This window comes from Tamandua tetradactyla, chromosome 14, assembly GCF_023851605.1.
Source record: "Tamandua tetradactyla isolate mTamTet1 chromosome 14, mTamTet1.pri, whole genome shotgun sequence".
Lineage (NCBI taxonomy): Eukaryota > Metazoa > Chordata > Mammalia > Pilosa > Myrmecophagidae > Tamandua > Tamandua tetradactyla.
In genome coordinates this window covers 40,622,607-40,648,048 of record NC_135340.1, presented here as the reverse complement: position 1 = coordinate 40,648,048, position 25,442 = coordinate 40,622,607, and the positions used below count along the sequence as shown (strand labels likewise).

The following is a 25,442-nucleotide window of genomic DNA, read 5'->3' as shown; positions in this document are numbered from 1 at the left end:
GGAATGGATAATGACTATTAATGGGTATAGGGTTTCTTTTTGAGATGGGAAAAATGTTCCAAAATTAGATAATGATAAGGGTCAAATAATTTTGTAAATACATGAAAACCCAGTGAATTGCATACTTGAAAAGAGTGAATTTTATGTATGGATAATATATCATTAAAAAAATAAGCAATACTCACGATAAAAAATAAAGCAAGATCTGCCTTTTCTAGCCATGATGGAGTAACTGGTACTGGAATTAATTTCCTCTACAAATGAACTAGAAAATGGACAAAATATATGAAATGACTGTATTTAAACACTGAACTACAAGTTACACAAGATCATGATTCTGATAAGAAGGAAAGTAAGGTGAACAATATTAACACCATTTTCCTCTGGGAGGTACTTCCTTCACCTCAGTGCAGGGAGCATAATACAAATCAACTCGCAGTTGGCTTGATGTATTAAGAATAAAAAAACAGAGTTCAGGTAGAGAAAGGTAGGTGCAATCTGCATCCAGGACCAAAAAAAACAGGAAGCTTTCCAAAGAAAAACTCCCAAAATATATATAGGGTATCTTTTGTTTTATGGAATAAGAAAATGTGTACACAAATCCTAGGGCTCAAAGAATCTGTGCAAAAAAAAAATCTGTAATGCTGAAAGCTGAACTACAAGAGCTCAATCTGGGATGTGACACCTATGATTTCTTGAAATTAATCCTCAGAAGGGTAATTCCTTAGGATGTGGACTAGAGTAGCCTAGAAAAGTTTATTTTGAACCCACCCTACAATATTGCAAAATACATCTTAAATAAATAACCTGATTCCATAAGAAGTTAATTGATGGACTGAACAAAAGAACAGTGACTTTTGAAGAATGAGAAAACCTAACACTCGGAGGTGTAAAATTTATAATGTCCACTATTCAATCAAACATTACTAGACATGTGCATCATGAAAATATAAAACATAATCAGAATAAATTGAAATAAAAAGAAATAGGCCCAGATATGACCTATCGATGATGGAATTAGAAAGAAATAACATTTAAGGAACTATTCTAAATATGATCAATGATGTAGAGGAAAATGTGAACACAATGAAGAGATAATTAGAAAATATTAAAATAGCAAAATTGAATCTCTAGAGATGAAAAGTTTGCTATTTAAAATTAAAAGTTCACTTGATTTGATTAACAGCAGATTATATATTATGAAAGAAATGATTGGTAAAATAATTTGAAGAAATAGCAAGAGAAAAAAACATCTGAGAAGAAAAAGAGTCAAAATAGAAAAGGAAAATATGAATAGAATCACAGAGATATGTAGGACATTATCAATTGGTCTAATATACATGTAATTGGAGTCCCAGAAGGAGAGGAGAGAAGAGAGATAAAGAAAAAATATTTTAAGAAACAAAGAATATTTTTTCTAAAATTTGATGAAACTTTTTAGCATAAATATTCAAGAATCCTTAAGAACCTCTTGATGGATAAACCAAAAGAAAACCACACCAAGATATACCATAGCCCATTGCTGGAAAATTATGATAAAGATAAAGGCTTTCAACTGCCAAAGAAAAAAAAAAAGACCATGTACATAGAAACCAAGATAAGAATAACTGAAAAGTTCTTATCAGAAGACAGAGGAATAATGTCAATAAAGGGCCAGAAGGAACCAAAACTGACAACAAAGAATAAATTGATACAGAAAAACATCCTTCAAAATTGAACATGAATGAAAGAGAGACTTTTAAAGTCAAACAAAAGCTGAGAAGAATCATGGTTGGCAAACTTTACTACAAAAATGGCAAATTAAAGGAAGTCTTTAAGACTGAAGGAAGAAATATCAGATGGAAACTCAAAATAAAAAAGAGTAATGTCTCTACTGGAAATGGTAAATGTGCAAGGGGAACAAAAGACTATTTTCTCATTTTCATTTTTTTTAAAAAGAAATTTGGACTTCAACTTCCAGACAAAATGGAGTGACAGGTTCTATATCTGCTCTTTTTTCCCAAAACAACTAAAATACCCAAAATATATGAAATGATATCTCATTTGTGGATTTGATTTGCATTTACCTCATGTCTAATGATGTTGAGCATCTTTTCATGTGGTTTCTGGCCATTTTTTTTATCTTCTTCAGAGAGCTGTCATTCAAGACTTTTGTTCATTTAAAAAATTGAGTTGTCTTTTTGTTAAGTTGAAAGATTTCTTTACATGTTCTGGATATTAAGACTTTATCAGTTATGTGGATTCCAAATATATTCTCCCTTTGTGTACTTGTTTTGCTTTCGTGATAAAGCCCTTTGAGGTGCAAAATTTTTTTATTTTGATGAGATTCCATTTATCTAGTTTTTCTTTTGTTGCTTGTACTTTGGGTGAAAAGTCCAAGAAACATCAAATAAAAAGTCCTGAAGATACTTCCTTGGATTTTCTTCTCGGAGTTTAATAGTTAAGGCTCTTACATTTAGGTATTTTTCCCATGGAGTTGATTTTTTATAAGATGTGAGGTTGGCATTCTCCTTTTTTCTTTGCAAATGGAGATCTGGTTTTCCCAGCATATTTGTTGATAGTTTCTTCTTTTCCAAATGACTGGTCTTTGCCCCTTTGTAAAAAATCATTCATAAATGTTCATTTCTGAGCTCTCAATTTGATTCTATTGGTCTATATGTCTGTCCTTGTGTCAGTACCATGCTATTGTTAAAATATTTTTATTGAGGAATCTTCACACACATCCATTCCATACATGGTGTACAATTGATGGCTCACAGTATCATCACATAGTTGTGTATTCATCACCATGATCACTTTTTAGAACATTTACGTCACTCTAGAAAAAGAAATAAAAAAAGAAAAGAGAAAAAACTCATTCATACCATACCCCTTAACCCTTCCTCTCATTGACCACTAGTATTTCCATCTACCCAATTTATTTTACCCCTTACCTTACCCCTCCATTATATTTATTTTTTTATCCATATTTTTTTACTCATCTGTCCATACCCTGGATAAAAGGATTATCAGGCACAAGGTTTTCATAAACACACAGCCACATTGTAGAAGTTGTATCTTTATACATTCTTGAATCATCTTCAAGAATCAAGGGTACTGGAACACAGCTCAATGGTTTCAGGTACTTCTCCCAGCTACTCCAATATACCATAAACTGTAAAGGGATATCTATATAATTCTTAAGAATAACCTCCAGGATAACCTCTCAAATCTGTTAGAAATTTATCAGCCACTGAAATTTTATTTTGTCTCATTTCTATCTTCCCCCTTATGGTCAAGAAGCCTTTCTCAATCCCTTGATGCTGGACCCCATTTTAACCCAAGATTTCTGTCCCCTGTTATCAGGGAGATTGATACCCCTGAGAATCATGTCTCATGTAGGGGAGAGGGTGTTAAGTGTACTCTACTGAGTTGACTTCGAGAGAGAGGAAACAAAACAAGCACCATGGTATTTTGATTGCTGTGCCTTTGTAATGGGTTCTAAGCTCAGGAAATGTGAATTTTCCAATTTTATTTTCTTTTTCATGGTGACTGTACTTTTCACGGCCTTTTAGCTGCCCATATAAATTTGATTACTGGCCTTTTCAATTCTGTAAAGAAGGTTTTTGGAATTTTGGTTGAGATTGTGTTGAATTTACAAATTGCTTTGGGTTGGACTGACATCTTGACAGTCTTTCCATTCATGAATATGTAATGTCCTTTCATTCATTTAGATCTTCTTTGATTTCTTTTAGTAATGTTTTGTAGTTCTTTGTGTACAAGTCCTTTACATCCTTGATTAGATTTATTTCTCGATATTTGATTCTTTTAATTGCTATTGTAAATGGAATTTTTTCCTTGATTTCTCCTTCTGATTGTTCACTACTTTGTATATATAAACACTACTGATATTGGGGTATTGATCTTTTAACCTATCACTTTGATGATTTCATTTATTAGCTCTATGAGCTTTGCTAGTTCCAGGGTTTTCTCTATATAGGATCATGTCATCTACAAATAGTAACAGTTTTACTTCTTCCCTTCCAATTTGGATGCCTTTTATTTCTTTTTATTGTCTACTTGCTCTGGCAAAAACGTCTAGTGCAGTGTTGAATAGCAGTGGTTACAGGAGACATACTGGTCCTGTTCCTGATCTTTATTTTTTTTTTTAGATCAACGTGTTGTAAAATTTCTGAGTCCCTTTACCAGAGTTCACTCCGCAGGATGCTTTGTCTCTATTGCAAAACAGGTCTGGTTTCCCTACCTTCGAATCCCTGCAGTGGAAATTAAACATGTGCTGTTTCTTGAGTTGTTAAAATACCAGGGTGTTTGCCCTGATATAAGGCATGCAGGGACACATAATTTCTCTGACTCAATTGTGTGTGTGTGTGTGTGTGTGTGTGTGTGTGTGTGCATATGCTAGAAATATAAGTTAATTATATTTTAAAACACATGTTGACTTATGACATCTATTTGCATACCCCTACCCTTAACTTCCATACCCTGCTTATTCTGCCTGACACATAAAATAGTATTTATTCATTTCTAGGTGAACAGAATCAACTCCAGTGGTTTCTCAGACATTTCAGTCTTCAAGTCCAGACACAGGCAGGATTGTTTCATTTCCATTTCCCTCTTTCCCCACTGGAGTTAACACCACGCCCTGGAAGCTCATGTAAATACCCCTTTGGTGGCAGTGGGCAGGTTGCCTCCTTTATCTCGTATCCATTTCATCCTGCATAAGATAAATACATGCCCATATATTAGTCCGAAGCTGTAACTTGGCTCTCACTGCTTTCCTGATGTTAGACTCTATGATAATGAGGTCTTATCTTCGAGATAACCCCTGTGCAAAAAGTTCATGTCATATCCTTCAGTTGTGATTTCTTGTTTTCACTGAAGGATGATGTTGTCATCCTGAAAGTTCTTTTTCTCTCATAGCTTACATTTAAGTCATATTTCAGCCCTGTTTTTTAATTTTTTTAAACATAACAACATGCAAACATGAACATTCTTACCATATGATTATCGCATTCTTAGTATATAATCAATGACTCTCAATATAATCACATAATTGTATATTCATAACCATGATCACCTCTCAGAACATTTGCATCAATGCAGAAAAAGAAATAAAAAGAAAAAATAAAAAATTTGAACATACCATTCCCCTCCCCCTTCACCAATCACCAGCATTTCAATTTACTAAATTTATTTTAACATTTGTTCCACCTATTATTTATTTATTTTTAATCCATATGTTTTACTCATCTGTCCATAAGTAGACAAAAGGAGCATCAGACACAAGGTTTTTACAATCACACAGTCACAATTTGAAAGCTGTATCATTATACACTCATCTTCAAGAAACATGGCTACTGGAACACAGCTCTACACTTTCAGGCAGTTCCCTCCAGCCTCTCCATTACACCTTAACTAAAAAGGTGATACCTATATAATGCATGTTCTATTTTGCCAGCTGCGGGGATGCAATATACCAGAAACAGAATGGCTTTTAAAAAATGGAATTTAATGAGTTGCTAGTTTACAGTTCTAAGGCCAAGTAAATGTCCCAATTAAAATAAACCTATAGAAATGTCCAATCAAAGTTATCCATCCAGGGAAAGATACCTTGGTTCAAGAGGGCCAATGAAGGTCAGGGTTTCTCTCTCAAGTGAGAAGGCACATGGTGAACACGATCAGGGTTCCTCTCTCATCTGGAAGGGCACTTGGCAAACATGGTGTCATCTGCTAGCTTTCTCTCCTGGCTTCCTGTTTCATGAAACTCCCTGGGAGGTGTTTTCCTTCTTCACCTCCAAAGGTTGCTGGCTCGTGGACTCTCTGCTTCCTGGTGCTACAGCATTCTCTGCTCTCCCTGAATCTCAATCTCCAAAATGTTTCCTCTTTAATAGGATTCCAGAAATTTATCAAGACCCACCCAAATGGGTGGAGACATGCCTCCAGCTAATCCACTTTAACAACCACTCTTGATTAAATCACATCTCCAGGGAGATGATCTGATTACAGTTTTAAACATGCAATATTGAATAGGGATTATTATGCCTGTATGAAATGGGATTTTGAAACATGGCTTTTCTAGGGGACATACATCATTTCAAGCCAACACAATGCATAAGAATAACCTCCAGGAAAACCTCTCGACTCTGTTTGGAATCTCTCAGCCATTGATACATTATTTTGTCTCATTTTGCTCTTCCCCCTTTTGGTCTAGAAGGTTTACTCAATCCCTTGATGCTGAGTCCCAGCTCATTCTAGGATTTCTGTCTCACATTGTCAGGAAGGACCACACCCCTGGGAGTCATGTCCCACATAGAGAGGGGGAGGGCAGTGAGTCTACTTGTTATCTTAGCTGAGAGAGACCATATCTGAGCAACAAAAGAGTTTCTCTGGGGGTGACTCTTGGGCCTAATTTTAAGTAGGCTCAGCCTCTCTTTTGCAGGAATAAGGTTCACATGAACAAACCCCAATATTGAGGGCTCATCGGCTCTGTTTTTAAACAGACCATACATTCACACACCATAAAATCTTTTGGAGTATACAATCAGTGACTCTTGGTATATTCACTACAACCAATTTGAGAACATTCTCATTGTTCTGGGAAAAAAAATCCCATGCTCCTTATACCCCCCTGTTATTGATGCTTAGTTTTAGTATAGTACCTTTGTTACGATTGATGAAAGAATGTTCAGTAACTGTTCACTATAGCCTTCAGTTTCCTTTAATATTTTCCCACATGTCACCCTATTATTTACACTGGTAATAGTGATATACATTTGTTCTAGTTCATGGAAGAACTTTTGTATACTTGTATAATTAATCCATGTCAAAATTTTTTGTATACTGTATGGTGGGGATCACATTTCATTCTTTTTATGACTATCCTGTTATTGCAGCACCATTTGTTGATTTTTTTGTTGTTTTGAGAAGTTCGTGGGCTGAGAATCAAACCCAGGTCTCAGTCCACATCAATTTTTGACACTTCCAATGATGCTGTTCTAAAGTGCTCCTGAACCAGAATGGCCTACTCAGCAAAATTATTCATTCTTCTATCTTTATTTCTACCATGTAATATCTTTCTCAACAGAACAATGCATTTCTATACTTCTACTGCTTGGTCCATTTGTAAAATCTTCAAGGTAATGCACTATGTTTCTTTTGAACAGCTCCAAACAAAATCACTCATGTAATTATCCCTAATGAAGGAAATTTCTGCTGCCTCCTCTGGGTCTCTTGGTCACTACAATTTGTGACGTCAAGTCCCTAATTAGCTTTTAATCATAGTGATTTTCTTTCTTATATCTATATACTGAGGACAATGACAGTTGAAAAGAGTGAAGACTGAAGTCTGGAAATACATGGGTGCTCTTCCTTTGTCCCCACCCAATGGATTCTGAAGAATTTTGCTCCAGGTAGGAGAAGATATTACAAGGCAGGGACAAGAAAGCAGCCAGTCCTTTCTAGCCTCCAGATTCAGTCAGACCAGAGGGCAGATAGGCAAACATCAAAACCCACACTTAAATTTTGAAAACTCTGTGTGCATTTTGTCTATTTAACTATTGCTCAAATATTGGACTCTGAAAAGTGATTGATGGCTATAATACTTTGCAAACCCAGCTGTTTGAATATTTGATTGAATATACTGTTCAGTTCAATGCAGCTTGTTGTAATTATTTTCAGCACTGAGTTAGTTTGCTTTTCTTGGATTATGTTTTCTAAAGCCAGAAAAGAACAGAATATGACAATTTAGGAAAAATAATTCTTATTCTTATCTTTTCTTTGGAAGTGAAACTGAGAACCTTGAAGAGTGTGTGATTTGTCTAAAATTTGTAAAATTTTTTAGTTAGAGAAGTAGAGCTGTTATTTTCTAAATCCAAGGCTAATACTCTATAATACATAATATCTTTGGACATCATTATTGGATTGGGCTTCTAATTTAGAACTGACCTTATTAATTAATGACAAGAAGATTCTAACATAAGTTTGTTCTAAAAGTCAAATTATTTGACTGTCTAACTACTTGTGAAAAAAACACATGTATTCCATATATGATTTCTATTTTTAGCATCTTATTAATATTAAGGTAAAATTCATTATTTTATTACTGTTCAAAATGTTTGACTCAATTATATGGCATTTATGTACAGCACATCCCCAGGAAGTAGGGGCGAAAATCATACTTTAAATTGAGAGAAAGTGAGATGAAGAGAGAAGTCTTAATAATTCCTATATGTGGCTTTGATAAAATGACATGACATTCCTGATACATCACTGTTTTTACAGACCGCAAATCATATACCAATCATTGTCATTGGTGATACTTCTTGCTAAATTTTTTTTTCTGATTATAAAAAGCTTATATGAAAACATTGTAGGTGGGGTTGCTGAGGCTTCCCCTTGAAAACACTGTTTTAACTTCTAGATGAATTTCTATCATATTTCTGGACCTGTTTGATGAGGTTTAGTTGCAAGGTAGCAGTTTCTTACATATGTGGGTAAATCCTTTCTACTTGACACTGGAATGAATGCCAGGAATCAATCTCCATGTGACCCTTAGTGAGTTATGATTGGTTTTTATTTCTAGATTTCTTTGAGAGTTGTCATTATCTAGTTTATGGCTATTGTAAAGAGAAGCAATATTGCTACAGTTAGGCTAAATCCTATGCAAGTTGTGAAATAGGAGATTTCGTTTCTTCCCTTTGATCTGCTCCCTTTCTGTCTTTCAGATTCTTGACTCCTTTAAGTGTTCTCCAGCTCCAGGGAACTCCACTGGGACACTTCAACCAACCCTGTCAAACTTCCTTGAAGTCAGCCCATCTTGGCTACAGGATACTCTGGGCCTGTTTCCTTCCTTAAAAACAAACCTCCTTATGACCCATTTCCTCAGGACCAGGTCAGTATTTTCTTAGAAGAGGTAGAAGTCACAAATAAATATTTCTAAGATTCAATGGCTATAGGCTATAGGATATCTCCACACTTTCTATTTTATCTTAGGTAAATGAAAGCATTTTCTCAGTATACTTCTGAAATCCACTAGCAATCATTTGTCTCCACAGTGACTGATATACTTCTGACCTGGATTTAATGAGTAAGGGATAGGTTAGTGACAGCAGAAATGCTTGTGAAAGATGCAGTTTTGAGCTGGTAGAGCTCCATGGCTCAAGTAAGCTATACTCATGCTTAATTTATTTCACTTGCTATTCATAATATATATCCCAGACAAAATTATTAGGGAAATATTTATTTAGCAGAATTTCAAAATGGAAGGGACCAGAAGGCCACTTAGCACAATCCTATATGCACTCATTAATTTACTCTAAAATATTATAATAAATGAGAAGTTGACCTTTACTTGAGCATCTACTAATGGGAAAATTATTCTTACATGTCAGACTGCACCATTTGAGCAGATTTAATTTTCAGAAAAGGGTTTATTTTGATGTGAATATTCATTATTAAGAGTGTTTACATATGTATAGTCATCAATATGTATGAAAGGGTTCTCAATTGCATAACTTTTTAAAATATTTTGGAAGACTTTTAAGGTAATATTATTCTCAATACTTAGTATTCAAAGACAATGAGCTCTAAAAAGCTACATTGTCCACTCAATATCATGTATCTTCCCAATGATAAAACTGTGCTTTTAACCTAGACTCTTTTTTCTTCCAATAGCTTTATGTTTCTATGTTAGTACAGTAATTTTATGGGGTTTATAAAGACAGTCCTTTTAATAAATGATAAAGTTACTCATGATTCATTTAGTAAGGAATATGCAGGAGAATGAGGGCCCATCATCTTCTCTAAATGAAGAAAAAAATGTGACTGTTACTGTATAATCTATGCACAACAAGCAAGTATTGAAACTAACTCTACTATCACCAGTTCCTAGCACAGTGTTATGGGAAAGGAGGTATTTAAATACTTGTACAAGGATAATCACTATCTAGAATTTTAACACCATAATTAATTTTCTTTATTTGTTAATTTTGTTTAAATAGATTCATATAGTATTTACTCTTTTGTGTCTAAGTTTTTATTCGACATTAAGATTATGAAATTCTATTCCTCTGTGGTAGGAGTCCACATTTCTTTTTTTCTTTTTTAGATGACTTCATTCCTTAAATTCATTTAATTTGATGAACCAATTTGTTGAACATCTCCCCTCCCAACCTCACTCATCCCAATCTTTCTTTTTTAATAGAACTTTATACTGTCTTTACAATTTATAATGATGCATATAAACTAAGACACATATATAGTAGTAGGAATTAGAATCCCTAAAGACTGAAGTGGATTGGGAAATCATACTCATGTTCAAATCATTGATTATTGTCTTTCTTTCTTATTCAGGTAACTGAAGATAAATCCCCTCCGAAGTCAATGAATGAGACAAATCATTCTCGGGTGATGGAATTTGTATTGTTGGGACTCTCTAGTTCTAAGGAGCTCCAGCCTTTCTTGTTTGTAATATTTTCACTACTCTATCTATCTATATTGATGGGAAACTTTCTCATCATCCTCACTGTGACCTCAGATGCCCGCCTTCAAACCCCCATGTACTTTCTTCTTGCAAACCTCTCTTTTATAGATATATGTATTGCCTCCTTTGCAACCCCCAAAATGATTGCAGACTTTCTTGTAGAGCGTAAGACTATTTCATTTAACAATTGTCTGGTTCAGATTTTCTTTGTACATCTTTTCACTGGCAGTGAAATGGTGATCCTTGTATCCATGGCTTATGACCGTTATGTTGCTATTTGCAAACCTCTCCACTACATGACAATCATGAGCCGCCGAATTTGTATTATTCTGGTCCTCATTTCCTGGAGTGTTGGTTTCATCCATACTACTAGCCAGTTGGCATTTACTGTTAATCTGCCTTTCTGTGGGCCTAATAAGGTAGATAGCTTTTTCTGTGACCTCCCTCTAGTGACCAAGCTGGCCTGCATAGACACTTATATTATCAGCCTGCTAATAGTTGCAGACAGTGGCTTTCTTTCTTTGAGCTCCTTTCTCCTCCTGGTCATCTCCTACACTGTGATACTTATCACAGTCAGGAAACGCTCCTCTGCCAGCATGGCAAAGGCTCGCTCCACGCTGACAGCCCACATCACGGTGGTCACGTTATTCTTTGGTCCATGTATCTTCATCTATGTGTGGCCCTTCAGTAGTTATTCGGTTGACAAAGTACTTGCTGTGTTCTACACCATCTTTACTCCCATTTTAAACCCAGCCATCTATACTCTAAGGAACAAAGAGATGAAGTCAGCTATGTCAAAACTGAAGAGCAGGTATTTGAAGCCTGGCCAGGTTTCTGCAGTCATAAGAAATGTTCTTTTCCTGGATGCAAAGTAAATTTAAAAGACTGTTACTTGAGTCTTGCCTCTAGACTGTTAAATATTGGTCTCTGTGATGTTTGCTTAAATTAAATGGCAAGGTTGATAATAAAACACACAACAAATTTTAGTAATTTTAACATTCTCTTCCATTTTGCTTTATTTCTTCTTTTATAAAAACTAAACAGTTTTAAGATCAAGAGTTATTGGCTTTGAAGTATATGACATTTATTTGTAAAGTTTAAGTACGTTGGGTTTTCTATGGGGGAAAATGTATTGTTCAGATCTCAATTAATAGAATATTTTTATCCTAATGTAAATAAGGAAGTACTTATTTTTAAAAATAATTTTTTAATGTTAATAGCAATATGTGCATGCACTGCTTTGCCTCTTTCTATGTTAACTCTCCTGCTTTCACAATAGAGCACTCTGTACACACTCTTCTGACTCAGTTATTGGGTGACTCACAGTTTTGCCAATTTTCAGGGTGCCCCTATGTTCAGTCCAGTCTCCAGAAAAAGTGGCACTTATGCTCAGGTCCTTCCACTTATGAACAAGGTCACCCGATTAAATTGAGGTAATAAATTGATGAATAAAAACATTGTTTTTATTCTCTAGCAAAAGCCAAATAGCTGAGTGATAGTGCTGATTCATATAATTCTGGAGAAAAGCCTGCATTCTGAAACAGAAAACTACCTGTTGATTTTAAAGCAGTTCTCAGAATGCTACTTGACTTTAATAGGAAATGAGTTCCTGACTGTGGGCTACTAAGTAATTTTGTGACTAGGACTCCTCATCACTTGTCACAATTTCTAGCAATCAAAGTACCAAGCTATTATATGGTGCAAAGTGGTACATCTGGGATCAGGCTGAAGAAGGTCCAAAGGCACAAGAAATCCACATGGACAGGTAGGTAGACCCACAAATCTTAATTTTGTTGCATTATCACTTTTCCTTCAGATCAAATTTATCAGCTCATGGGAAAGTTGCCATAATCAGCTGAAAGAGGAAGAAGAGTTCTGTCTTGATTTATGGATAGGTCTTTCTCTGTCTTGGTGCCTGCCAAAAAATAGTCTATTGTTGCATTGCAACCCCACTCTGGGTGACCTGAAATAAGCTTAGTGTGGGAAAATCCTTTTCACGGGCAAAGCCTTGAGCATTTTACTTAGTTATCAACTTTGGAAAGAGAACTGTTCTTAGGTACAAATAACTATGAATTCCTAAACGGGGGAGATGGCTTGATTAGTTTATTAAGGACCACAGAGGAATAGCATTGGAAAATCAGAGAAAGGCAGTCTGGAGAATAAGAATCAGGGAAGGCCTAAATGATCGGGCACACAACTTATGGGTCTTAAAAACAATGCCCGGTCTATACTGCTTCACAAAGAAAGCAATCAAGATGTGGAAAAGAAGGGAATTTTGTTCTCTCTTGCCTCAGTGCTTACACAATGGGTCCATGAGTGAAATAACCATGGAGTTTACAAGTCCAATTACATTATATCTGATCCTCAATGGAGAAGGGTGATTTATCATTATTGGAATTGATGCCTACTCCAGATACAATTTTCTCCCCTTCTCCCCAGCCTACATTACTATTATTCCATGAATTATTATTCTTAGGCTTACTGAGTATCTGATTTATGGGATATGGGATTCCACAAAAAGGGGTTCTAGCATGGAATGAGTATTTTACAATGGAGAGGTTGGGACAACAGACACATAATTTTGAGATACAAATAAAAAAATTATTTTTAAGGAAATATCAAAGAAAAATGAGTGGCTTGTTAAAGGTTCAGATAACAGGTGAGCATTGCAATTACACCCACCTGGTATGTGATGAACTCTAAGACCTTTGGCAGGTATTGAACTAGCAGTTATGTTTGATGTTGTGTTATCAACAGCTAAAATATACATATCCAGGAAAAAGGAATAGAATTAAAATCATCACCTGCCCCATGATTCAAGTGATCCATTTGTGCTTCCTCTGAATGCAATTCTAGGCTTTATTGGATCGAGAGTCTTCATGTCCAGAGGGACAACACTCCTGCACTATTGGTTTCCTCTGAACCAAAGCTTTGACCTGGAAGCATTGGATTCCTTATGCTGATGGACCAAAAGATGAAAACAACAACAACAGAAACTGGAATGGTTCTAGTGGGAAGAACAGTGGACATGGCTTATATAAGGAGCTAAAGTTCATAGTAAATAATGTGAGCAGAGAAGGATTTGGCTGGATTTTAGGGGATTCACTAGGCTGCTTCTTATTCATTTCATGCCTAAAGAAATAAAAAAAACATCAGTTGCAACAATCTGACCTGACCATACCTCAGGGACAAAGGTTTAAGTCACCCAAACAGCCATTCAACCAGGACCAGCTGAAGTACTGGCCGGTGCTGAGGATTATGTGACATAGATGGTGAAAGAGAGAGCCTGTGAATATAAATTTGTCCTGAAGATAAGCTGCAATATTGTACTATAGTTTATTCCAAAACTCTTTTAAAAATAGTTTCATCAGTCACTTGGAGAGTCAGTGACGGAGTGGGCTTATTGTGAGGCACAAACAGATATTAGGAATACAAGGGGTATCAAATATTTGTTATGCATTGCACTTCAACCTCTTGACCCACCTAATCTCAGCACTGTGTCATATAGCCAGTGGTCTACATCAAGTGTATGCCCTCAAACACCCCTGCTTTGTTGAGTCAGGAATAATTCTAATGCTTCCCAAATCACACAGACACAACCAGAATTGAAAAGGAGTTCATACTCTTGAAAGCAACCCTAAACAAGGGGGAGGTGTTGGAAATCAGAAGGTAGATACCCCAGGTTCTCCCAAGATACATTTTGCATGGTTAATCAGGGAGATGTTCAGAAACATCGAGCTTATTAATGGACTAGTGCTAACCAGTCCGTCTATAAACTTCGTAGAGTTTCTTCTTCCATGTTTTACTTTTCCAATGCCCTTACTTCTCGCCACTGGAATCACAACTCGAATATATTGCCTTCAAATATTTCTTGTTTTTAACTACTTCTGACAACTGGATAGGTAATATTTTCATTATTATTTACATTAAAATGTTTTATAATTTCCATTTATAGTGTTTTTCTTTGGCTTATTTATTATTATTTTATTATATGTTGGGATTTTCAAGTTATTTCTAGGTTACTATATAAATGATCTCAGAACATACTTTGTGTCATTTCAATCTTTTGCACTGAAGATTTGCTTCTAATATAGTCAGTTTTTATAATGATCTATGTTTACTTGGAAACAATATATTTTTGTCCAGAGTTCTTAGGTCAAGTTTTTAAATATGTTATTCAAATCTTTCATATTACTTTTTTTTCATTTTCATATTCATTACTAAAGATGTGTTAATTGGCACCTATGCTTGTGGATTACATATTTCCTTTTTAACTCCTTTTTGCCTTATATATTTTTGAGGCAGTGGATGGAAAGATACAACAGAATTACTGTGTTCAAATAAATTAGGTCTTTTATTGATGTCCCTTTTTATCTCTAATAATATTTTCCCCACAAAGTTTAATTTGCTTGATATTAATACGGTTATACCAACTTTTTGGCTTCTCTTTTTAGTCGTTGTGGTGATGGTTTAGTATTTTTCTATCATACATCTGCAACATTTCTGTGTCCTTAAATTTAAATATGTCTCTTGATATCAGTGTATTGTTGACTTTCTTAAAAATCCATCTCAACACTATATCTTTTAATGGCAGTTTGTATTCTGTTTTTTTTGTTTTTGCATATTTGGTTGCTATCTATTTCTTTCCATCTGATTTCTATTTTCACTGACTGCTATGTCTTTTCAGTCTTCTCTTTTTTCTTATGGTTGATTCTTTTTAATTTCACTATTACCCTCTGATATCTGGGTAATTATGAATTGTTTTTCTATTCTTCATGTTGCTTCCTGGAAATTAAAATACAATTCCTTGACTCTGCAAATTCTAAATTTAGAAGTACCTAAATTGGTACTTTTATGTATTTTCAGAAAATGCAGTGGCTTTAAAACATTTGAATTTCAATTATTCCTTCCTAAATTATGTGCTATTTTTGTTGTATACTATAATATTGGCATAACAACCACATCAGAATATACTGTTTTCATTTTATATAATCAATATTCATTTACATTTATTTACATATTTACCTATTCTGTTGCTTTTCACTATTTTCTTCTTTCTGGTAACTCTACTTGGGATATTTCAACTCCTTCCTGAAAAACAATCTTTAAGTTTTCCTTTAATACAGGTCTCCTGTTGACAAAATTTCCTCATTTTTAATTTTTCTGTTTTTGTCTTTATTTCATTTTCAGATTAAAATAAATATTCATTGGGAATCAAATTCTGGTTTAGTATTAATTTACTTTAGCTTTTTGAAATTCTGCCACTGTCATCTACCTTCTAGTTCTGTCAATGACAGCTGACAGTTTTATTCTGTTGCTTTGAAGATAATGTATCTTTTTACCCTTAGAACTCATTCTAGATTTTTCTTTTTGTTTGTTTTCAAAAGTTTTTACTATTAATTTTATGCTTATTTTGCTAATGGCTTATAGGGAAATTGTTAAAACTATGTCTTGATTATACCACAGGTTTTTAAAACTCTCAGCCAGGATCTCTTCAACAAATGCTACTTTTTCTGTTTCCTTCTTCTCAGATTTCAAGTACATATTAGCTAGTTTTTTCAGTGTCACAAATGTCTTTAATGGTCATTTTCATTAAGACATATATAATGGTTCATCAATTACCATTAACGGTGTGCAACAATCATGCTAATCTCTGTGCCTTTCCATTTTTATCAAATGTCTTACCAAGGCAAATTCTGGGCAGCATACCTTTTGTTTGGTCATTTTGCCAACTTCTTAATTGGCAAAAAAGAAAGCCATTTTTCTTCATTTTTTTCATTTATTTGAATATGAAGGAGGTTTTTAATTGGGTATTTTTATTTTTTGAAATAAGAATATTTCACGAATATTCACAAATACTGTAAAGATATTAATCAACACATGAAATTTGCCCTTTGGTAATGGCGCTTCTAGTTAGACTTTCAATAACAGTGAATCAAAGTATATGTTCCCCAAATCCTACCTAATTATTTTGAAGTTTTGTCAATCTATAACGTAAAGAGTTATCATTATTTTTAAACTTAGCATGTTTGTATTTATGACTGAGTTGGAAATAATTTTCTTATGTTACTGATCATTTGGAAAGTATGTCTGCTTCTGTGTAGTGTTTATATATATGATTTGCTTATTTTATAAAATGGTTATTAATGGTTATTCATTCTCATTTGTAATAGAATTTTCAATTATAAGGAATTAGAGTTATTTGTCAGTCATAAGTTGTAAATATTTTCACAGTTTGCTATATTTATTCCATATTGACTATTTTTTAAACATATACAGAATGTAAAAAAGTATATGCAGTTAAATTGATCAATGTTACCATTATGGTCTTTATTATTTTGCTTAATAAGAGTGGCCAGCAACAAGATTTTAATCATATAGTTCATGAAGTTTTTTGTAGCTTTCTTTTTTGCTTTGTAGGCTTTCTAAAAAATATTTTATCCATATGTCATTCACTTTGGTTTTAGGACTGTTGTACAAATACAAATTCATCTCTTCTCATCAAATCCACTTATTGAATAGCCTATACTTCCTTAAGTTATCAATAATGTCTCCATTATTACAAACTATCTTTCATAGTATTTGGTTCTGTTTCTGAGTGCTGTTCTCTTCTACTTATTGGACTGATTAATTTTGTCTTAGTATCAAAATATTTCAGTTAGGCACTTTTCTTATATATTTCAGTATCCTTACTACTACTCACTGATCATACTTTGTTTTAAGATTTTTCTACCTATCCTCATACATTCATTTTCTAATAAACTTATCAAAAATAATTCTTATTTTAGAATTATTTTAGATTGACTTAAAAGTTACAAAGTATTACAGTGAGTTAATTTATTCTCCAGCATCTCTTAATGTTAATGTCTTACATTTCTATGGTATATTTGTCACAGCAAGAATTCGATATTGGTAACATAAACCAAATTCTAGACCTTACTTGTATTTTATAGGTTTTCTGTAAGTATTTATGAGGCCCTTTCTTGCTCAAGTATTCCATCTAGGATTCTGCATTACAATTAAGTGTCATGTTTCCTTAGCCGTCTTTGGTCAGTAATAAATTTTCAGTCTTTCATGGTTTTCTATAATCTTGAAAGTTTTGGAGAGTATTGGTTAGATATCCTACAAAATACCTCTAAATGTGACTTTTACAGATTTTTTTTTCTGATGGTTACACCAAGGTTGAGGCTTTTGGATAAAATATAATAAATGTGAAGGGCCTTCTCATGACATCATATCAAATGTACAATCTAGCAGCATAAATTATCACAGATAATTCTAACATGATTACCTAACCAAAGTTATGTTTTTGGTTTCTCATCTGTGAAGTTACTGTTTCTCTTGTCCTATAAGCTATATTCTACTTTTGGAAATAAGTCATTAAGTGCAGTCCACATTCAAGGGAATTTGGAATTAAGTTCCACCTCTTTGAATGGGAAGTAACTACACAAATTATCTGAATTTTCTCTAAAGAAGGTACATCCCTTACCTCCCATTTATTTCATCATCCAATTATTTATGTATGCAGCATGGAATTGTGGATTTTTACTTATTCCTTGTAATTAATCCAATGTTGCATTGTTTACTTTAGTCCAAGTTTTCCAGTTTTGGTTATTGGGTGCTTTCTCACATTGACTTCTTTGTCCCTTTGACATTTCTCCATATTTTATTTTTTTGCATATTATATCTCAGTTTTCTGCACTATAAAAAGTTCCAGGGTAATCTTGTGTTCTCTGGTCGAGTCCCAAAACTGGCCATTCCTCCAGGGATCTCCTTCATTAGGACTGCTGTTTAGAAACCAATATCTGGGCACTGTGTGTGCTCCTTGCTACTTGGGTCTCATTGCTCCTAGGACCTTGCTTGATACATACAGCATTTCCTACCTGACTGAGGTTTGATGCCACACCTGTCCTCTTACTTTGACATCCCCTCCCAAATCATCCTGGGAACATGTGAGCTTTGGTTGTAATAACCTTGAGCACAGCCTACTCTGAACCCATCTTATTTTGTAAAAAGTACACATACCAGGATGTTTTCCCAGTACTTGCAGGTTAGCTCCTGGCACTTAGCTACCATAATTTTTCAACCAGATACAGCCTATAAAGAAGTCAAGGATATGGACATATTTAAGTGAACTTTTTGCTATCTTGCTGTCCATTGCAAGGTAGTTACAGCTCTCTGTGCATTCATTACCATAATAAATGGTATTGGACTGACCACCCTCATGTTTAATTTCTCTTTCCTTAGAATTTCAATTGGTCCCATTTATAGGGTTGTTGAGGGGCAATCAATACTGGGTTTTTCCCTATTGTTCTTTCAGGTTGAACCCCGCTGCTAAATCAACAGAAAACAACAGCCCTCTCAGCAGACAGAGCAAGGCAATATATGTATGGATACTAACACACGTATACACACATCTATAATTGATTCTATATCTATATTAAGCTAAACATGAGTTTATATTGATGTCTGCAACTCTAATCCAGTATTAAAGGAATCATCCTAGCTTTCCTTTCTCATTTATCTGTAACTGCCATCACCATCACTCCATCCCGGGATATATCAATAACTAGTTGATGTTTTTCTTGTCTGCTTGTTCATTGTTGGTTACATTTGCAAATATTAAAGTTAAATCTCATGAGTTAAATTTTTTATGAGTTTAAAAAAAAAACAGCTTCTATGAGTTTTAGCAAATGCATACAGATAGGTGTCTATAAGCCCTACACCATACAGAATAGTATGAAGTTCTATTTTAGGGCAAAATGTTTAGGACATAAAGAAAAGCATAAGTGAAAATTTTTAAAATAATTTCCTGCATTTACCCCCACATATAGGAAATGTTGTCATTTTTACCATAGTTGCTTCAAACCTTTACAAATATTACAAATTCGTAATACTACAAATACTGATGCAGGTGAAGTCCGTTTCATTTATTTCTTGATCTATTCCCTTGTCTGCCTTTCAATACTGTTTAAATTTGGTATGTATTCTACCCCTGGGTGTTTTTAAACTATTATTTCATAAAGATATATACATATTTTTATTTGGTTTGTGAAAATGTGATTGCAATAATTCTGTTTTTTAAACTTTTTTATTGTATAGTGTAACATACATAGAAAGCAAAGAAATAAAAAAGCAAGAGTTTTCAAAGCACTCTTCAACATGTAGTTACAGAACAGATTCCAGATTATGTCATGGGCTACTATACGATCCTCTCAAGTTTTTCCTTCTAGCTGCTCCAGAATATAGGAGGTTAGAGGGCTTAAATATTTTTTTTTAGTTCTTTTATTTAAATATTATTTTAAATATTTAGAAAATATTTTTTAAAAAGTCACCACAATTGATTTTTTCTTTCTTATTTTTTGTGAAAAATAGCGTACATACAAAAAAGCAGTAAATTTCAAAGCACAGAGCCACAATTAGTTGTAGAACATATTTCAGAGTTTGACATGGGTTATAATTCCACAATTTTAGGTTTTTACTTCTAGCTGCTCCACGATACTGGAGACCAAAAGAAGCATTAATTTAATGATTCAGCATTCATATTCATTTGTTAACCTTCTCTGTATTCTGTGATTTGTTATCTTCTCTGTATAACTCCACCATTACCTTTGGTCTTTCTATCCCTATCTTTAGGGTTATTTGAGCTATGGCCATTCTAATGTTTTCATGATGAAGGGTCCATCAATAATATGAGGTAGAGAGATGGAATTATCTGATGTTCTGGAGAGGCTTGACCCTCTAAGTTTCAGGACTTATCTGGTCCAAGGACCCTTCTAGAGGCTGTAGGTTTCTGGAAAGTTGCTCTAGTATATGGAACCCTTGTGGAATCTTATATATTGCTCTAGGTGTTCTTTAGGGCTGGCTGTAATGGTCCTGGTTGGGGATCCTGGTTGGTCCATGAGAGGTAACCATGTCTGACTGAAGCTTGCATAAGCACAACCTCTATGGTAACCTCTCAACTTTATTTGAGCTCTCTCTGCCACTGATAATTTATTAGTTACACTTCTTTCTGCCCTTTTGGTCAGGATGGAATTGTTGATCCCATGGTGTCAGGGCCAAACTCATCCGTGGGAGTCATCCTGCCAGGGAAACTTTTACCCCTGGATGTCATGTCCCACGTAGTGGGGAGGGCAATGATTTCACTTGCAGAGCTGGGCTTAGAGAGAGTGAGGCCACATATGGGCAACAAAGAGGTCCTCCAGAAGTAACTCTTAGTCATTCCTATAGGTAGTCTAAACTTCTCTGCTACATACATAAGCTTCACAAGAGTAAGCCTCAAGATCAAGGGCATAGCCTATTGATTTGGATGTCTCTAAATTTGACACAGTATCAGGGTTTTCCTGACAGTAAAGTTTAATAGTTCCATATTTTTTCTCCCATTCCTCAAGGGACTTTACCAATTCTTTTTGATTATCTGCTTAATATACTCTAGGATGTATCCCGGCATTACATTAAACTATACAGGATTAAAGGACCTCTTTCTTATTCTGGGCTCCCTGTATTTATACGTTGTTAGATTATGTGATCACAATAATTCTGCCATTTTAAAAATTTACTGTTCATCTTGTCATGTTCTCACATAAAATACTATTCATTAATTTTAATCACTATGTAGTCTTATGTTGCAATAAAATATTATAATTCATTTCTCCTTTTTCTAATTAAAAGACACTTAGGTTGTTTCCACTATCCTTTCTCTCTCTAACAGTGCTTCAGAGAACACCATTGTGCATGTATCCTGTGTTTATAAATATATAGAGAGAGCTGAGTTTGCTGAGTGTTACAGAATCTCATCCTCAATTCCTTTAGAGATGATCCATAAAACATATATCAGAACCTCTGGAGATAGTCTATCCTTTGGCGCCTAGAAAACATATTTTATAAATCTAGTTGAACAAATAGCTGACTTTTTTCCCCCTTAGAAATAGAAGGCTTTACAGGGAGAAAAAAATGAGAGTACCTTCAAATATTTGAATAACTATCATATTTAACAGTGTTTAAATTTTTTTGAGCAGGAGATTGTAAAAACATTTGAGCACACTAAAAATAGATCAAATTGCCTTGGGAAGTAGTGGGCTCTTTCTGATTGGAAGAAACCACCTGAAACTAGGTGATCATTTGTAAGATTGCGTGATTGTTTTATTGCCAGAAAATTGGGAACTCAAAAAATTATTAGCTAACTGGGAGTTCAAATGAAATCAAGTAACTTTTTATATTCAGCCATACTATTTGGTAAAAAGTCGTTTTTATTAATCTGTCCCTAGGAAAAAATATGCATAAAACATAATTACTCCCACAGCAGGTGACTTCATGCTCCCATAATGAGGCCAGTGCCCTGGCATTAGGATAAAAAACTTTGGCTTTATATTGTCTTAACTTGAGATATTGCAATTGTGTGGTCAAGAGCAAGAGGAACAGAGTCCACACTACCCCAGGACAGAACGTGAGGGGATTACATTAACTGAGTTTAGTACAGGGAACTAGATTAATATGCATTAATTACATCAAGAGTATATTACAAACATTTTCAGTATGAAAACTCACAGGTGAAAAGGGGAAGTTTAGAAATGTTAGAGAAAATGAGGTCTGAGGGAAATTACTACAATGTGTAAGTATTGCAAATGAATTTTGAACACATTTGATTGGAATAGAGAACTAGTGATTGAACTGTCTTCTGGTTGTAAATGTGATAACTAGAAGGAAGCGAGGGGGGGTCATTTTTTCTTTTACTTAAATTGGACACTCCGTCTGGAAGAGGTAAATACCTGTTCTGCTCTCCTCTTTTCCTTGGATTCCCGTGCTTCCCTGGTTTAGGGGCATGACGGATTGCTATACGATAAGAACATGATAAGACAAAGGAAGTATGTTATAATCATTGCACGTGCCTTACATGTTCATTCAGAGATTTTGGCCATTTGCTAAACAAATATTTCTACTCTGGAAATTTGACTGGAATGAAGAAAGGATTAGCTACATGAAGTAGATTAATGGTCAACATGTCCTTTAATTCTTTTTGCTTCTAGGATTATAGCAAGTTGAGCATTAAAATGTTAAAAAGTACAATAAAATTATCTATGCTTAGAGTTTCAGAGTTCTATTGACACATTTTAGAGGTGGGCATTAGTAAGATTCCATTTTAAAAAATTAAATTTTATTTTAAATCAGGGGAAGACATTCTCTTTGGATGCATTTTGTGATTTGAAAGCATTTTTTTTGTCATAAGTTCAGTAGCAATGAAAGAATAAATGATTCATTAATACAAAGAACTGCTAAATGTTCTGAGCACATACATCCAAGGAACTGAGTGTAAATATTTAAACTCTACATGCTCCCATTACACAGCTGCTACTGAATTTAGGATTTTGACCATGAAAATAGTGTTGGCGATAGTCTAGCTCTATTTTCAAAGCTGGTAAGTAGAAGAATATTATTCCTTTTTACTAGAGTGTGCCTACCTTAATTATTAAAAAGAAAAAATACAACAATCTGGTCCATAACACTTTTTAATTGATTGTTGGAAAGTTAGTGTGAAGATGACTTTGTAGCTGTTTTCTTTATTTTGAAAGATGAAAATTATCAACTTTATTATACATTAGATTTTGGGAAGATAGAAGCTGTATTAAGACATTAAGAAATTAATTACAACATTTTCAGAAATCTCACATTTTTTTCCTGAGATAAGACAATGTGCACAATATGTAACACGATATAAAATCTCAAGATTTCTTCTCTCTCTCTCTCTTTTCTCTCTTTCTCTCCAGTGAGCATAACCAGCTACAGTGAAGTCTGAAAAGTCTTTGGTTTTCTAACTTTGGCACTTATTGAATGGATTTGGAAAAATTGTTTCTTTTTATAAGTGGAGATAGCATAAGGCATGGGAGAGAGGGAGCAGAGATGGGCTATCATCCTCCAATATTGCCTTTAATCTGCTCAGGTTCTGAGCCCATCTTGTCTGTTAACTGTTGTATGGCTGCTTGACACTGAAGAATGAATGACACCTCAATTTCTTTACTAAAATCAGACTTATTTTATTCACTTAGTTGCTTGTACTCTTTTCATCAATGCAACCAATTTCACTGTTCTTAACATTCAATTGACTTGCTCCTTTTGGAGCATGTTTTCAAAAGTAAAAGGGACATAGAATATTAGTATTTATAAGAGACAATTCTTTTTTTTTTAACAAAAACTGACTGCTTTGGAGGGTATGTGATTTGCCTAAATTTTATAAAGCTATTTAGTGATATGGAGAAGTAGAGCCAAAGTTTCCTAAATCCCAGGCTAACATTCTGTCTATGGGCCATGATGTATTTGGACCTTATTCTTGAATATGGACTTCAGCCTATTTTAAAGTCTGTAATTTAGAATAATGGAAAATAAACATTGCTGTGCTTGTAATTATGAAAAAAATGCTCTCCATATAAAATTCCTACCTTGGGAATCTTGTCACTTTTTTGGCAAAATCCCTTATGTTAACACATTGCAAAATGTTTGATGCAACTAAAATGATATTGCATATCACATCCTTGATAGGGAGGGAAACATTTATTGGCATAGAAAGACAATTCTTTTATTACATGATAAAGCTACTCTTACTTGGCCTAGATCGATTCGTGCAGGGGTTGAAGGGAAATAAGGATACATCATCTATCTACTTGAGCAAAAGGTTAAGATATTATTAAATGATCTTCAGTTTGCAAGTTAGAACACTAATTTCTTTATCAAGGGTACCTAGCTGGTTGCTCAGGGTAAAGTAGACATTTAAAACCTGTATAGGGAATAAGCAAAAAATAAGTGGCTTATATTGGGAAGAAACTTAGAATTTCTATTGCTCGACACTTTCATCTTACATTCTACAAAATGGAGGTCTTGATTTGAGAGCATTGCCCAAGCTCCCCAAGCTAGTCTGTGACAAAAGGGGGAAAGATCATACCTATTATTTTATTCCTCAGACAAGATTTTACTTCGGAGCTAAGAAGTGGGCAAAAGTACTTCCTGTTATACCCATAAACCTTTTTGTGTAAGAAAGAAAACCCTCAAAGATGCAATTAAATGCTCATCTATGAAGAAAAATCTCAATTCTTTGGAAAATAAAATGTGAAATTATCTGTTAATACTGAGTTCTGGAGGAGATAATTTTTGAAGAAACCAGTTGTCCCACTGTCTTATGAGCAATAAGAAAATAACTTCAAATTTATCATAAGAGGAGACCTTAAGAACAGGAGGGAAAAGAAAAGAAGGTTCCTTTTTTCCTGGATCTCCTATGAAGCCAATTAAAACCATTAACTGCCTCAAGCACCAGGACATGTCTATCACGCCAAAAGATCCCTTCCATGACTCCCTCCTGTCCCTTTCCTTCCTGCAAAGATAACAAACTGTTTTCTTATAGCAAAGATTAATTTTACTTGACTTGGAATTTTTATTGAAAGAGAATCACACTGCATGTAGTTTTTTGTGTCTAAAATCTTTTTCTCAACATTAATTTTGTGAAATTTTTTTCCTCTCTGGTAGCATGCACAATTTTTCTTTGATTACGAATTCTTGTTTGACTTAGTGAACAACAACAACAAAAAATGACAGGTTACGTGTCTATAGATTGTGAGAATAGATTTCAATACACTTTCAATATGAATTTTCATTTATAAGTAGTTGATTTAATTTTTTAGCTTCAGGTAACTGAATGACCAGTTGGTTGAAATCCTCCCCACTAATGCATGACCAAATCCCTGCTTTTCTTGAAGTGTTTTGGATCAGTGTTTGCTTCTGGCTCTATTTGCTTCATTGTGAATGACTAGGTGTTACCTCTAAAATCTTAAGGATGCCTGAAAATACAGATATAGATACGAGCAGAAACTAGAATTCTAAGGACTGCAGTGGAATTGGGAAATCAAACAAGTTCAGAAAATTGATGTATCTCTGTTGGTGTTTTATGCAGGTAGCTGAAAATAAATCCCTTCTAATG

General features: G+C 34.3%; 1 protein-coding gene across 1 annotated transcript; it reads left to right on the top strand.

Moving 5' to 3' along the window:
- Positions 1–10,347: 10,347 nt before the first annotated feature.
- Positions 10,348–11,355, top strand: LOC143654989 (olfactory receptor 4K15). The gene has a single exon (XM_077126574.1). It carries the CDS (start codon positions 10,381–10,383, stop codon positions 11,353–11,355), a length of 975 nt encoding a protein of 324 aa, XP_076982689.1. The 5' UTR covers positions 10,348–10,380.
- Positions 11,356–25,442: the final 14,087 nt, after the last annotated feature.

Bases quoted from the DNA above. Each gene is read 5' to 3' on its own strand.
- LOC143654989 (XM_077126574.1), top strand. From the start codon at position 10,381: ATGAATGAGACAAATCATTCTCGGGTGATGGAATTTGTATTGTTGGGA.